Source organism: Danio rerio, chromosome 6 (genome assembly GCF_052040795.2).
Source record: "Danio rerio strain M-AB ecotype USA chromosome 6, GRCz13ab, whole genome shotgun sequence".
Lineage (NCBI taxonomy): Eukaryota > Metazoa > Chordata > Actinopteri > Cypriniformes > Danionidae > Danio > Danio rerio.
The window spans coordinates 19,554,224-19,569,271 of NC_141026.1; the positions used below are offsets into that span (position 1 = coordinate 19,554,224).

The 15,048-nt window shown below is 34.5% G+C and overlaps 1 protein-coding gene and 1 long non-coding RNA gene across 11 annotated transcripts in view; both read left to right on the forward strand.

The window, feature by feature from the left end:
- The window catches only part of LOC147843476 (uncharacterized), a 756,120-nt gene that overhangs the window by 109,642 nt on the left and 631,430 nt on the right, over nucleotides 1-15,048 (forward strand). The window lies entirely within an intron of this gene.
- Nucleotides 1-15,048, forward strand: part of spega (striated muscle enriched protein kinase a) — a 70,288-nt gene that overhangs the window by 31,436 nt on the left and 23,804 nt on the right. For 4 of the 10 annotated variants that reach the window (XM_087255959.1, XM_087255963.1, XM_087255958.1 and 1 more), the window contains 8 exons: nucleotides 6,646-6,903; nucleotides 7,024-7,182; nucleotides 7,291-7,480; nucleotides 7,565-7,794; nucleotides 11,730-11,845; nucleotides 11,925-12,029; nucleotides 14,453-14,659; nucleotides 14,879-15,002. In XM_087255959.1, coding sequence (XP_087112085.1) covers nucleotides 7,793-7,794; nucleotides 11,730-11,845; nucleotides 11,925-12,029; nucleotides 14,453-14,659; nucleotides 14,879-15,002 — 554 coding nt within the window. In that variant the 5' untranslated portion in view covers nucleotides 6,646-6,903; nucleotides 7,024-7,182; nucleotides 7,291-7,480; nucleotides 7,565-7,792. 10 annotated transcript variants of the gene reach the window in all.

Sequence of the window (15,048 nt, forward strand, 5' to 3'; positions counted from 1 at the left end):
AAGTTCTTGAACTCATCCTACTCTCCATTTATATAACATCACTGTGACCATCATACAATCTGTTTTATTTTTTTACTCACCACTGCTCTGCCAATGCCACAGCACTATATTTTTATTTCAACCGGACAATCCAGCTATAACTGAACAAATATCACACTGACTGGAAAAACATCTTGGCATGGATAAAAGATCATCGCCCCCGCAATTCCAACTGTGCATCTCACATTCTAGCTGGAGTCATCATCAAGTATCATTTCTAATTCAATTTAAATTCAAACTTTAGATTCTACTTCAATCTGGAATTATGGGAAGATCTTTCCTCCACTTTGCTTCAGCTTAGTTCCTGCTTTATCAGAGGTTGCTACAGTGGAACAGACCACCGATTACACTGGCGTTTTGTGAGTCCTCCAACTCATGTATCTCCAGTGCTGGAATGACTAAAGACCAAAGTTTAGAATGACCAAAACAACACTTTAGATGTTTTACAATGTGCTTAGCCTGCTGGTTTGTGCATTCACAAACGTTTTCAAAACATTTGCGCATTACAGCGTTTCCATCAACCGTTTTTATGTGCATATCCAAAAAGCGCATAAAACAAGTGGATGAAACCTGCCCTCTGCTGTGCTATGCGGCTTACACAGGGTTTCCGTGGGGTCTTAAAATGTCTAAAATATAAACATCTAAATTTTAGGCCTTAAAAGGTCCTAAATTCACTGTTCTAGGTCTTAAATGTTTGCACAGGTCTTATTTTTCCGATGTCCATATAACGCTACTCCTAATGCTCATCTAAATTATTTTTTGTTGTTGCTTGGTTTCGTGGTGGTGTAGTTCTTTATTTCACTAGTCCTAATGTAATTTGTGGTTTTAAAACTACAAACAAGACCAGCATGCAATAGCTCAGTGCGCGCGGCGAATGTGACGTCATTGCAGTGTTTGCGGAGGTTCACTTTGGATTCGCGTGACAGGATTTCGGGTGAACAGTTCGCGCTGCGTTTGATTTGAGTTGAATATGAAACACTGAAGAGATTTTGTCTGAAACAATACAGCTGTACAGACATCTTAACGATCTGACCATGCGTGATCACCATAGAGATAACCAAATGACCAATAATTCTTGGCTAGAAATTGCAACAGCCATGGAAAGAAAGTGTTTTGTTTAAAAGTGTGCAAAAACCTGGGGGATAAGTTTGTTACAATAAAAAAGAAGCCATGGCAAAAGTGGAGACCCAGGTGGTTTTAATATTACTGAATATGTTTTCCCACCATTTATTGGTTTTACACTGATGTATATTTTTTAAGTTAAAACAATGTAACAAAAATTAAGAAACAAATTATGTTTTTGATAACTGGAAAAGAATATATCGGCTTACAGTAGTGATGCCCAATTTCTAGGCTTTATTGGTGATAATGGACCAGATTGTTGGGCCATTATTGCCTTTTCAGCTCATAAGTAGAGGACAGAAACTAGCCAGAAAATAATGTGTCAATTGTTGAGTGGGCAAAATAATTAAAAGTTTTTTTTGCTATTATTCTTGCCAGAATAAAAAATATAATTGTAGAGTAACCCATGTTCTGTTGTCAGTGATATTTAACTTTAATAGGTAGAACTGTCCGAGATATAAACAAAAGTGAGTGATGCATCAAAGTTTGATTTAAAAAATCTTCAATAGTTATAAAACTATATAAATCATTCATTTTCTTTTTAGCTTAGTTCCTTTATTAATCTGGGGTCGCCACAGTGGAATGAACCGCCAATTTATCCAGCATATGTTTTACACAGCAGATGCCTTTCCAGCTGCAACCCATTCTCATTTACAACAACAGACAATTTAGCTTACCTAATTCACCTAAAATGCATGTGTTTGGACTGTGGGGAAAACCGGAGCATACGCAAACGCGGGGAGAACATGCAAACTCCACACAAAAATGCCAACTGACCCAGCCGAGGCTCGAACCAGCGACCTTTTTGTTTTGAGTCGAGAGCGCTACCCACTGTCCCACCCCGTCACCCAATTTTGTAATCATAATAAATGATAAAAATAATAAAAAATTCCGGAAATTTTGTACTTCTTTGTTTATCCGTCTGACTTTACGGTGTATTTCTTTTGACTGGTCCCTGATGTTTTAAAGAATATCACAACGATGAACGCGCCAAGTAATAAAGCCTCGTGCATTTCGTAAAGTGCGCACAGTCAGTGGAGCTGTACAATGCGGAGCCAGGTGAAAGTAAAAATCAGCCTCAAAATGTTTGTTTCTTTGTTTTTTCCTGTACTTCAATGGTGCATCTAACCTGTCTTCAGTACTGTTCAATTTAAATAATTTTATTTTACCAACACTTTTGTGTTTTTGCATTTTCTCTTGCCTGCTTTTGATATTGCGATATAGGTCTTAAATGTAATAATTTATGGTCTTAAAGAGGTCTTAAAGAGTCTTAAATTTGACATTATGATATCTGCAGAAACCCTGTTACAAGACTTCAGTCTATAATCTGAAAAAAGCACATTATGGTAAAAAGACATATAACTTAATTTGTGTGATGTTTAATTTATTAATAATATGTTTAGACACTAGGCAGTGTTGTTCTGTGGTTTCTGATGTTTCAGTTCGCGAATTAGGTAATTAGCAAAGTTTCTCCATAATTTGCAAGTGTTTTTTCTAATTAAATCATCTATTGATCGTACAGATAAGAGAGGCATCATTTAAAATTATAAAAAGTCGATTTTTATTTGTGCATATTTCTGTTGTCTTTATACTCAAAATAGCAAAACATTGTTTTTGTAAAATAATCATGGTGCGCAGTGGGTATCGCTGTCGCCTCAAAGCAAGAAGTTTGTTGGTTCAAGCCCTGGCTGAGTCAGTTGGTGTTTCTGTGTGGAGTTTGCATGTTCTCCCCATGTTGGTGTGGGTTTCCTCTATAGATGCTTCATAATTATAATCTATAATTAATGCTGTTTACACAGTTTTAAAAGTGTTTATAGTATCTTTAAATGTGTTATGTAAAATGTGTTTTACTGCCTGGATCTTGTCTGACTCCGCATTCATGGATAATTCCACCAATTCCGCCAGCTAAAAAGTAATTTGTAATTTTGTAATTTGAGTAGTTTTTACGAGGAGTAATTTGTACTTTTACTTGAGTACTTTTTAACACCAGTACTTTTACTTGTAATTGAGTACAATTTTTTTGTACTCTTACCACCACTGCTTTCACCTCCCCAGGCATCAACACTAAAATAAAGGTCCTTTACATAAACATCCCCAAAATACAATGCAAATAATTTTTACAAAATTGTAAGTTGGTGCAGCCTACAGAGAAAATAGTGGCAGCAGTGAAATCATATACAGTAAAAAGGATTCTGGAGCCCTGGGCGAAAGCTGCAATAAGCACATTATCTGTTTTAAGAGCAAAATATATGCAGCCACATGCCAATCCTTTTATATTTGACTTTTTGTTTTCAGCTACAGTTTGTTTAAGGCTAACTGTAAAAATAAATAAATAAATAAATTAAAAAAAACGTTTTTTAACAAATAAATGAGAACCCAGTTGAAATAAAATACATGCCTTTTCTATATGAGAATTTCTAAAATATTTAATTTGTACAAAATAATTAATTTAATTAATTTATTTGTTCATTACAAAAATTGAGCTCCGTCATACTTTCAGTTTTTTCTATTACATGGATGTAGGAATAATGTATGCATATTTTTAAATATAGTAAATGGTAGCTTATTAGGCTATTATGTGGTATTTATACATTTTATTTCTAAGCGCTACAATAAGATAAAAATGTGTATATAGAATGAAACTAAAAACCTTTGACCACAAAACTGTTATATAAACCAGACAGACAATTTTGTTAACGTTCCTATTCCTAGTTTACTGTATTAATGAAGTTTATTTATTATTGTATAGTAATATGAATACCACAACCTTGCTGTTTCAAAGCAATATCTCTAATGTTTACTGTATTAAAAATGTGTAAACTTAACAGTAATATATAAATTAATTCACTGAGCCACAGTTCTGAACCAAGCTTCAGTTTGGCAACACTGCAGCTATGCATCCTGATACTATCTTTGGCTAGTGTTTTCTATCTGTATCTGGTTGTGGCATTGTCAGTGTTTCCTTATTAGGCCACCAAAGACACCAATGTGCATTTATAGTCCCCCTTGTTCTTAAAGTGCTTGTAGCCTAATTTGCTGTCTTGTGTGACATTGTTTTTTATTTAACCTTTTTCGTATTATTCCCTTTGTTATTTAGTCAGTGCTATATAATGTCAGTTGCATAATGTATGGAACAGATACATTTTTAGTCTTATTAATTATGTTTTTGTGGTAGCTGTTTCAAAATCAGTGGCATTCAGACATATTTCATTTTGCAAAAGATCAAAATTGACTTGCTTGTCTGTCCTCAAACTCAAACTTGTACTGAAAACAAATGCTTGTTGTACTGAGCATTTGAGCACATTTTACTCAGTACCTTTTTTACATTTCCCAAAAGCTGCAGTGTCTGTTCCCAAATTTATAGCATATTTACAATGTAGATTGTGTCAAAACAGCTTAACATAGCTGTGGTGACCCCTGATAAATAAGGGACTAAGCCAAAGAAAAATGAATGAATGAATGAATGAATGAATGAATGAATGAATGAATGAATGAATGAATGAATGAATGAATGAATGAACATCAAAAATGACTCAGACAACTGAATCATCCCTTCTTTCAAAATGCTACCTGACTGCCTAATCAAAGCAATTTTCCTCCAAATTATAACCATACAACACAATAAACCACCTAATAATAATTATAGTGGTGAATGAGGCATAATATCCCAGGGATGCATTTTTTTTGGCTGTACTCAGTATTGCATGAACATCACCAAACAAACAAAATGTGGGACAAATATTAAACTTCTGTGAGACAATGTAAGGCATTACCAACACTGAAACAACCTAAAACAGCTTCAAACTTAACAAAAACATGTATTTGCCTATCAGAAAGTTAACAGCCTTTATATCCCTCCAGAAAACACAATTACAACACATTGCAACATATCTGCAACACATCTGCTTTTGTCAATTGGCCAAAGCCCTTCCAGCTGCAACACCTTCATACACATTCACACACACACTCACACACACTCATGGCACACCAGCCACAACAAGTGAGGGAAACCGAAGCCCCCAGAGTAAACCCACACAAACATGAGGAGAACATGGACACAGAAATGCCAACTGACCCAGCCAGGACCGGCGACCTTCATGCTGTTTGGCGACAGTGCTAATCACTGAGCCACTGTGTTACCTTACTTGAACATTAATGTTTTTAAATAATTAAAAAATCCAATAAAAATAACATTGTTACATATATATAGAGTTGGTCACCCCGTCTCCTATTAGTACTCTGTTTAAGTACTATGCTTGAATAATTGCGCTTAAATTTGTATATAAAATAACTTTGCAAAAAAATTTAAAGAAAAATTAATTTTAGAATACCCTCAGCAACAAAATTGCATTTTATGGGAAAATGGCCAAATATGTTTTATGTTTTTTTGCAAAAATTTTTGACACATAGAATTTCATAGATAAGTTTTCCAGATTTATTTTTGTAATTTAAAATCAGAATTATTGGCCCACCTAGAAAAATATAATTTACTGTCATCATGGCAAAGATAAAATTAATCAGTTATTAAAAATGAGTTATTTAAACTATTATGTTTAGAAATGTGTTAAAATAAATATTGTCTTTGTTTAACATAAATTAGGGGAAAAATAAACAGGGGGGCTAATAATTCTGACTTCAACGGTATCTTCTATTGTTTTCTATTATCAGCATTTTATATATAAAAAAAAAAAAAAAAATATATATATATATATATATATATATATATATATATATATATATATATATATATATATATATTTACAGGCCCAATTTTATACAGATTATATACAGACAAATGTAAGTAAAACACCCTAAATATGATGAAACACATCGATCTGATGGTGGCTGATTTTGCAGCTGGATATTACTGGGAGATCTCTGACAGGAACAGTTTACCGAGTTTAAAGTAATCAATCAGAGAACAGGAGAAAATGCTTTACTTTGATCATTTTAATATAGCATGTTAATAATGTAGTGAAAATTGTAATAATATTGAATGATAATAATGTAATTAATAATGTAATAATGTAATGTTATATAGTTATTATAGTATATTATATTATAGTAGATTATTGAGTTAATTTTAAGCTCGCAGCCCACAAGTCTGAGAATTCATGATTTAAAGTATTCCAAGCTTAGCTTGGACCAAAGAGACCCAGACATAATAATGATAATACTACTACTATTACTACTACTACTAATAATAATAATAATCTATATTTTTACATGGTTAAATTTCTTGTAAAAAATATAATCTATTTTGAGGGTTGTAAAACATTTGAAAGATTTAATTTACTTACTGCAAACTATCAATATCATAACCATCCCAAAATTGGTCTCAGCTGTCAACTACTGGGATTTGAACCCAACTGCATTTGCTCTTGACATTGTACATGAATGTTGATGTTAAATAATTCTATTTTGAGCTACAGCATGAACTTTACATGATATACAGGCCTGTAACTGTTATTGTCTGCCTGGCAGCTCCTGCTGAGTCATTGCTGATAATCACCAGACCAATGCAGGATGTGAAGGTCAAGGCAGGAGAGACAGCCTTGCTTGAATGTTTCATCGCTGGGTCACAAGCTGTGGATGTTGATTGGTTAGCCAATGGAAAGTTGATACAGCCAGCACTGTTTGATTGTAAGATGCAGTTTGATGGACACCGATGCCGTCTTCTGTTCAAATCCGCACACGAAAATGACAGTGGATGCTATACTTGCAAACTTAGCACAGCAAAAGGTAGGAGTCAGCACAGCAGGCATCATTTGTGCATATCATTGTTTGCAATTAATAGTTTTTATTTCCAATATGTTTGATTTATTATTTACTGTGCATCTTGTTCCTGCTTGTATGGTACAGAAGAGCTCATTTGCACAGCTAATCTTCTGGTGATTCCATCTAAGGAGCCACTCTTTACACGAAAACTAGAAGTACTAGAGGCGATTGAGGGCCGATCTGCACAATTTGATTGCAAAGTCAGTGGATGTCCTCCTCCTGAAGTCACCTGGACTCACTGTGGTAAATAAATAATTGAATCAATAAATAAATAAAATCTATTATTTAAGACAGTAAATAAAATCAATAAAGTTTAAGAGTAATTTTTCAAGATACCTATTTTTGTCTTAGAAAAACCTCTGGTGGAAAGTGATAATATTCACATTCTTAATGTGAATGGGCATCACTCTCTGCTAATCACTCATGTTAACAAGGAGAGTGAGGGACTTTACACAGCAATTGCTCAAAATGTTCATGGAAAAGCAGCGAGCTCAGCTGAACTCTACGTACAAGAACCACGACCGGCCATTTCTACACACATGTAAGAAGACAAGCCCTTGTATTATTGTCGATTTCATTAAACATTGTTTGTCTTTCACTCATCTCTTTTATTTGTACTCTTCAGGTCAAGGTTAGAGAAGATGCCATCAATCCCCGAGGAGCCTGAGGTCCCTGAGGGAGAGGTGGAACGCAGGACAATGCCAGACTTCATAAAACCTCTCAGTGACCTGGAGGTGATAGAAGGAAAAGAAGCAGTTTTGAAGTGCAGGGTGACTGGTCTGCCTTACCCGAAAATCACCTGGTACCACAATGGCAAGAAAATAGAGAGCACTAATGACAGAAAGATGACACAATGTAAGTCCACCAAAATATTGCTAGAAGCATTTTAAAGGGTGTTTGCAGTCCATCTTTGCTCTACAGGTGTGGTCTCATTAACACTTTAAATTACAGTCCACAAATCACACATTAAGTAAAATTAACAATATAACACAGTTAGCACTGCTAGTCATTGTGATGTCATCTTTGGAAATTTCCATGTTTTCTCCCTTAAAGGAACACCCATAAGTCTCAGTTAAAGGCTCATTTTATAATTTTCATACAGTTAAACAGTTGACTTGAACCATTTTTGAATCCATTCACCCAATTTCTTGTTTTGGTGATCACTTTAAGCTTAGCTTAGCATAATGAATTAAATCAGATTTAGGACCATTAGCAGTTCGTTCAAAAAAGGTATATTGTGTAATAAAACCAAAGTAAAATGAACAATTACTATTTTATAGGCTAATATTACTATAACTATATTTTCATCCTGGTGTAATAGTCAAGCAACTCTGCTGCTGTACCATGGCTGCTCCAGGCTTAGTGATATTTTGCAGAGCATGAGAATTATCTGTTTTCAGAGGATGCCTTGAAACTATGGAGACATGAAAGATATTCTTCTCTAATCTTCTGACACTGAATGACATGACATTGATGTCTGTTTTTGTCAAGATTAGACTTCTTACTAAAGGAATTAGATGTCTTATAAAATGTCAAAAAACGCAGGTAAATTAATCAGACTGTCATCAAAGCCTGATATTTCTGTGCCAGTCTTATTATTTCTACTCAAAACACTCACTTGAACTCGCTGCAAATGGAATGGAGCAAATGATAAAATCCAAGCACTAAAGTAGCCTAATATCATAATGACTTGTTTTGAAAATGTATTGAAATAATGTTGTACATTATTTATTTTTTTAAATGTATAAATATTTGTAATTCTGTTGTTAAGATTCTGACTAAGGCACCTGTGTTAACGTTTACAAGTATACAATACTAAGTAATATATATATATATATATATATATATATATATATATATATATATATATATATATATATATATATATATATATATATATATATATATATATATATATTTTTTTTTTTTTTTTTTACATATTTGCATTACTTTTTCATGTTTAAAGTTTATTTATAAAATAACACCTCCACTTAGTTTGCATTCAGTTTATTCTTTAATATATTGTTTGATCCATAACATTAGTTTATGTATTTTATATGTATTATATTTTTTATATTTATATTTTTATAAGGACTATTATTAACTGTAAATTCCTGATTGGAAAATGATTGTTAGTTGGTTGAACACATCAAATATTATTAAATCTATTGTGTTATCTGATAGTGTGCGAGTCCGTCTCTCTCATGTTTCCATGGTTTCAAAGCTCCCTCTGAAATTAGCCCATTCTCATGAGTTGTATAATGTCATTCTGCTTGGTGCAGACATTGTACAGCAGCAGAGTTTCTTGACTATTAGGGTTAGAATGAGAGTATAGTTCCAAGCAATACTGGCAATGTTCATTTTCCTTCATTTATTACAGTTTTATTATTTTATTGTTACAGTGTAAATATAGAAGATTCAATCTTTACATAGGAAAATTATCAAAACTTATCAACTGTTCTTATTTTTTTAACAAAATGCTAGGGCCAAATCCGATTCAATGTATTATGCTAAGCTAAGCTACTGTAATAGTGACCCCACCACAACAAGAAATCGGCTAAATGGATTAAAAATAGTTAAAGTCAACTGTTTAACTCAAGAAACTTGAAAAAATCTGCATTTTTCAAAAAAAAAAATGTTTTGGGATGATAAAGTTGAAAAGAAATGCAGCTGTTGATACTTGGACATGAACACATCAACAAAATTTTTTGGGACTGGTTTAGGGTAGGGTAGGTGTAGGTGTAGACATTAATAAAACAAATTTAATGAGTAATTTAATAAATAATGTAAATATTTCTTGTTAACCAAAACTGTATCCCTTCTAGAAACAACTCTTTGGGGCTGATTATAACATGGACAATCCCCTTTCGTTACATAATACTGCAATTTAGACCAAATGCCATTTACTAAAAATACCATTTAAGAAACAACAATATAAAGTTGCTGAGTAAATCAGTCAAAAGACGAATTGCCAATGACGATCTCAGCACAAATCTCAACGGCCCCTGACGTATTGGAATGATACACATGTGAAGAGGCTGAAACAGTGCTGTTATCACTAGAATAATGCACACAGCCAAATGGATTCAAAAAACAGAATGAACGTTTATATAAACAAATTTACAGCATACATTTTTGTAATTATAGAATACCTACACTGTAAAAAAATCCATACTTTTATAGTTTATTTTCGGAAGCTGGGGTGCCGGAAAAAAATAGTAAAATAACAGTCGTTAAATTAGAGAAGTTTACCAGAAAATTAAATTTAAGTAAATTCCTGTAATTTAATGTCCGTTATTTTACAGTAAATTTCTGTAATTTAACGGTCGTAATTTTGTGTTTTTTTCCGGCACCCCAGCTTTTGGAAATAAACCATAATATTTTTTACAGAATTTTTTACAGTGTATATATTACTAAAAGCCAATTTATACTTCTGCATCTTGGTACTTGGTAGGTCAGGTGCAGCATAATCTTTACCATACCCTGATGCGGAGCCTGATGCACACCTTACAAATATCTTTAAAAAAAACTCCATGTCACGTTGACACAAAGCACAAAAGCTGATATTAGTTGGGTTTTAACCGAATTTAACAGGTTTTACCAGGCGTCTAGCCTTTTGAAGAATATCCTTGTAAATATTTTTGTATCATGTTTAGTTTATGATTAAAGTTGTTGAACTCTTGCCAGTTCCCGCCTTTCTTCTTTAAATTATTGTGGTTTTCAGTTACTTCTAGAGTAGTTTTACATGCGATTCCAGCATAAGTACCGGTGAAGAAACCCAACATAGGGGTACATAGAAACAAAACTTCCAGTGTTGTGAAATTATAAGAGCAGCACAGACAAAACACAGAAGAAAAATGCTTACAACAACTTTGACTACTTGCTAGATATGTGATGCAGAAGTATAAATTAGGTTTTATGTGTAAAAGGTCTGGTCAACGTAAAACTTTAAAGGACTCAACTTTGAAGTCTGCTGCCTCTAAAATGAGACTCAGCAACAGATCTTGTATTCTGCGTATGATTACTTACAATTTTTAAAAACGTGCATGTCAGGGTCTCCATCAGGGTATGGCAAAAGGTATCAAACAGTGAGAAGCTATGCCAGACTTGCAGTACAGCATGGCTTGGCAGAGAAGTATAAGATAGCATACTTCCCCCTTTAGATACCCCCGTTTAATTATTCTTGTTTAAATATTTTCCAAAATATGTTTAACAGAACAAGGAAGTTTTCACAGTATTTCTGATAATATATTTTCTTCTGGAGAAAGTCTTATTTGTTTTATTTCGGCTAGAATAAAAGCAGTTTTAAATTTTTTAAAAACTATTTTAAGGTCAAAATTATTAGCCCCTTTAAGCTATAAATTTTTTCGATAGTCTACAGAACAAACCTTCGTTTTACGATAACATCCCTAATTACCCCAACCTGCTTAGTTAACCTAATTAACCAAGTTAAGCCTGTAACTTTCAGCTGTATAGAAGTGTCTTGAAAAATATCTAGTAAAATATTATTTACTGTCATCATGGCAAATATAAAATAAACCAACTTAAAAATTCTACTGTAATCCATGTGAGATAATTGCATGCACTGCTTAAATTTGCACCCATCTAACTTTGTGTGGATTGTGTGGATTAATGTTGAAAGACCTGGATTTCTCAAAGAAACAGGAAATTTAATCATACTTTCTTGGGATTTCTTGGGATTCTAAATATGAGATTTGTGTACTTCATATTTTGTCTTGTAAATACATATTGTTGTCAGTCATATGCTACCAAGTATCTCTTTTAGACAGGGATGTTCACAGTCTGGTCATTCAATCTGTTTGCCATGACCACAGTGGTGTGTATAAATGTGTCATCTCCAACAAGGTGGGGAAGGCTGCCTGCTATGCTCATTTATATGTTGCAGGTAAGATGGAACCTTCTATTATATTTGGGGGTGGTGTATTCGATGCATGTGCCTTACTCACATTATACCTACTTGACAGTTAGCCTTCCTGAGCCACCTGATGGTCCTCCAGTTATTGAGTCTGTAACTGGGAGAATGATCTTATTAAGTTGGAAAAAGCCAAAAAACCTGGACCCATCCATAGGTAATATTTTCTCTGTCTTTCTTTAACTGCCTGTGCATTATATGTCCTGATATTTTATTAGATTATCAGAAATTGACATCTTGGGAAGAGTTGCCATTTTACCATCAAATCTTTTTTGTTTTATTTGTATTTTCAGTCATGATTAATTGCATTAAGATATTGGTAACACTGCATCAGGCATGTACAAACATAGATTAATTTATGTCAATAGCACATGTACAAATTGCGTATTACACACACAGGGATCAGCAGCAGAAATATCTTTAAATATGGAAATTTAAAGGATTCAAATATTATTATTGTCTACATGAAAGATAAAAAGGCACCCTCCTCTTTTGCCTTCTTCACCTCAGGGGACTTTGTTTAATCCGGCTCATTTAGTAAATAGTCTGCTTGTGAACAAAGATATCTGTTACCTCTGTAGTAACTGTGTTTTTTTATTTATAAAGTTGGTCATGAAAATAGCGAATACATTATGAGTATGATGTGACTGCCACTCACTATTAAATGGAATGACGGATGAGAATCTGATTGACTTGATGCATGTTACACCTAAAACACACCCATAACTCATTAAGGCAGGGGTCACCAAACTTGTTCCTGAGAGTTCCTGCAGATTTTAGCTCCAACCCTAGCCTAATCAAACACACTTGAACAAGCTAATCAAGGTCTTACTAGGTATACTTGAAACACCCAGGTAGGTGTGTAGAGGCAAATTGGAGCTAAACCCTACAGGGACACCGGCCCTCCAGGAGTGAGATTGGTGACCCCTGCATTAAGGGAATAAGAATAGCCCTTTCAGACTACTGTATGTGGCAAGCATGTTGACAATTTTCCTTGTCCTTTAAATAGCAAACGTCGATTCAGAAATGTCTTTAATGTACCTGGGCCATGCACTTTAGACAATTTGCTTGGATCATTCAAGTAGAGCCCTACTGCATATGCTACATTTCAACTCCTACCAGAGACCAGATCATTTTTTATGTCCTGGTATTAGAATTTTCATTGTGTGTTCTAACTTTTTAATATGGTTGTATATACTTACTTACTCCCAGGGCAGTTTAAATCGAAGCTGACATTTAGCAGCACCATGTAGGTGTTTTGTAAAATCAAATTTTTACGAGATGAGTTGTTAGCCCAACGCTCAACCCCTAACCGGGAGAACCAGGACATACACACATTAACTACGGACAATTTAACTTACCCGATTCACCTACAGTGCATGTCTTTGGACTTGTGGGGGAAATTGGAGCACCTGGAGGAAGCCTGTGTCAAAACGGGGACAACATGCAAACTCCACACAGAGCTGCCAGCTGAACCAGCTGGGGCTCGAAACAGCAACCTTCTTGCTGTGAGGCGACAGCGCAATATGGTTGCATATATATTATTAATATTATTATTATTATTATTATTATTATTATTAGTAGTAGTAGTAGTAGTAGTAGTAGTAGTAGTAGTAGTAGTAGTAGTAGTAGTAGTAGTAGTAGTAGTAGTAGTAGTAGTAGTAGTAAATAGGGTGGCTGGCAGCACGATGGCGCAGTGAGTAGCACAATCGCCTCACAGCAAGAAGGTTGCTGGTTCAAGCCCGGCTGGGTCTGTTGGCATTTCTGTGTGGAGTTTGCATGTTCTCCCCATGTTGGTGTGGGTTCCCTACGGGTGCTCCGATTTACCCCACAAGTCCAAAAACATGTGGTACAGGTGAATTGGGTAAGCTAAATTTTCCGTTGTGTATGTGTCTGAACGAGTGTGTATGGATGTTTCCCAGTGATGGGTTGCAACTGGAAGGGCTGCATAGAATATATGCTGAATAAGTTGCTGGATCATTCCGTTGTGGCGACCCCAGAATAATAAAGGGACTATATTATTATAGTATATAGTATATTATAATAAAGGGACTAAGCCAAAAAGAAAATGAATGAATGAATGAATGAATGAATGAATGAATGAATGAATGAATGAATGAATGAATGAATGAATGAACATGTTGGCATGGAGGCTTGGTTGTTTCACAGCAAGAAGGTTGCTGCTTCTCCTGGTTTTCAGGTGGATTTTCTCTGGGTGCTCTCGTTTTTCCCCAGTCCAAAGACATGTGGAGGTTAATTGGGTAAACAAAATTGGCTGAAGTATGTGTGAATAAGGGAGTGTATGGGCGGATTTTTCAGTGCTGGGTTGCAACTGGATGGGCATACGTCACATAAAACTAATGAAAAAAACTTATGATAGAATAATTGGTGGTGTGTTCTGCTGTTGCAACCCTCATAAATCGGGTGTACTAAGGCAAAGAATAGACAGTTTGTGGTATTATTATACATAGTTGGCCATATTAATTTAAGCCCTTCCTCAGCCATCTTGATAATAAGCTTTTTAAAAGGTTCTACTGTTTAGACTGTTTCACTCTTTAGCATCTTCTTTGTTAATTTCAGATCCCGCTTCACTGATGTATGTTGTTCAACAGCAAGTTCTGGGCTCCACCCAGTGGACAACCATTGCCTCCAGCCTCACAGACACCTCTTATACAGTCACCTCACTGTCTAAAGGAGTGTGCTATTCCTTCAGAGTCCTTAGTACAACTGGAAAAACACTAAGCAAACCATCACAACCAACTGATCTGGTCCAGCTCGTTGACAGAGGTATAGATTTGTGGGTAAAAAAATAGATATGTTACATTTTGATGAAACATCTTCTACTATATTGCAGAATTATTAATTAATTAATGCAGTTTTATTTAATGCAGTTCTCTTAGATATAGCTTTACTTAATTTTGGATTATTTTAGTGAAAATGTAACTTGCTTGTGAAATGCTGTATTTGTCATTGCCTGATAAATATTTTTTTTTTCCTTTATCACAGGAGAGTATTTTCGCAAAGCTCCAGTCATCATTGATAAGCCTGATATCGTGTACGCAGTTGAGAACCAGCCTGTAACCATTACAATTACAATTAATCATGTTCAAGCAACATGTACATGGAAAAGGTTAGTGGTAAAACAAGCCAGACATTGAAAGTACAATATGAATTAT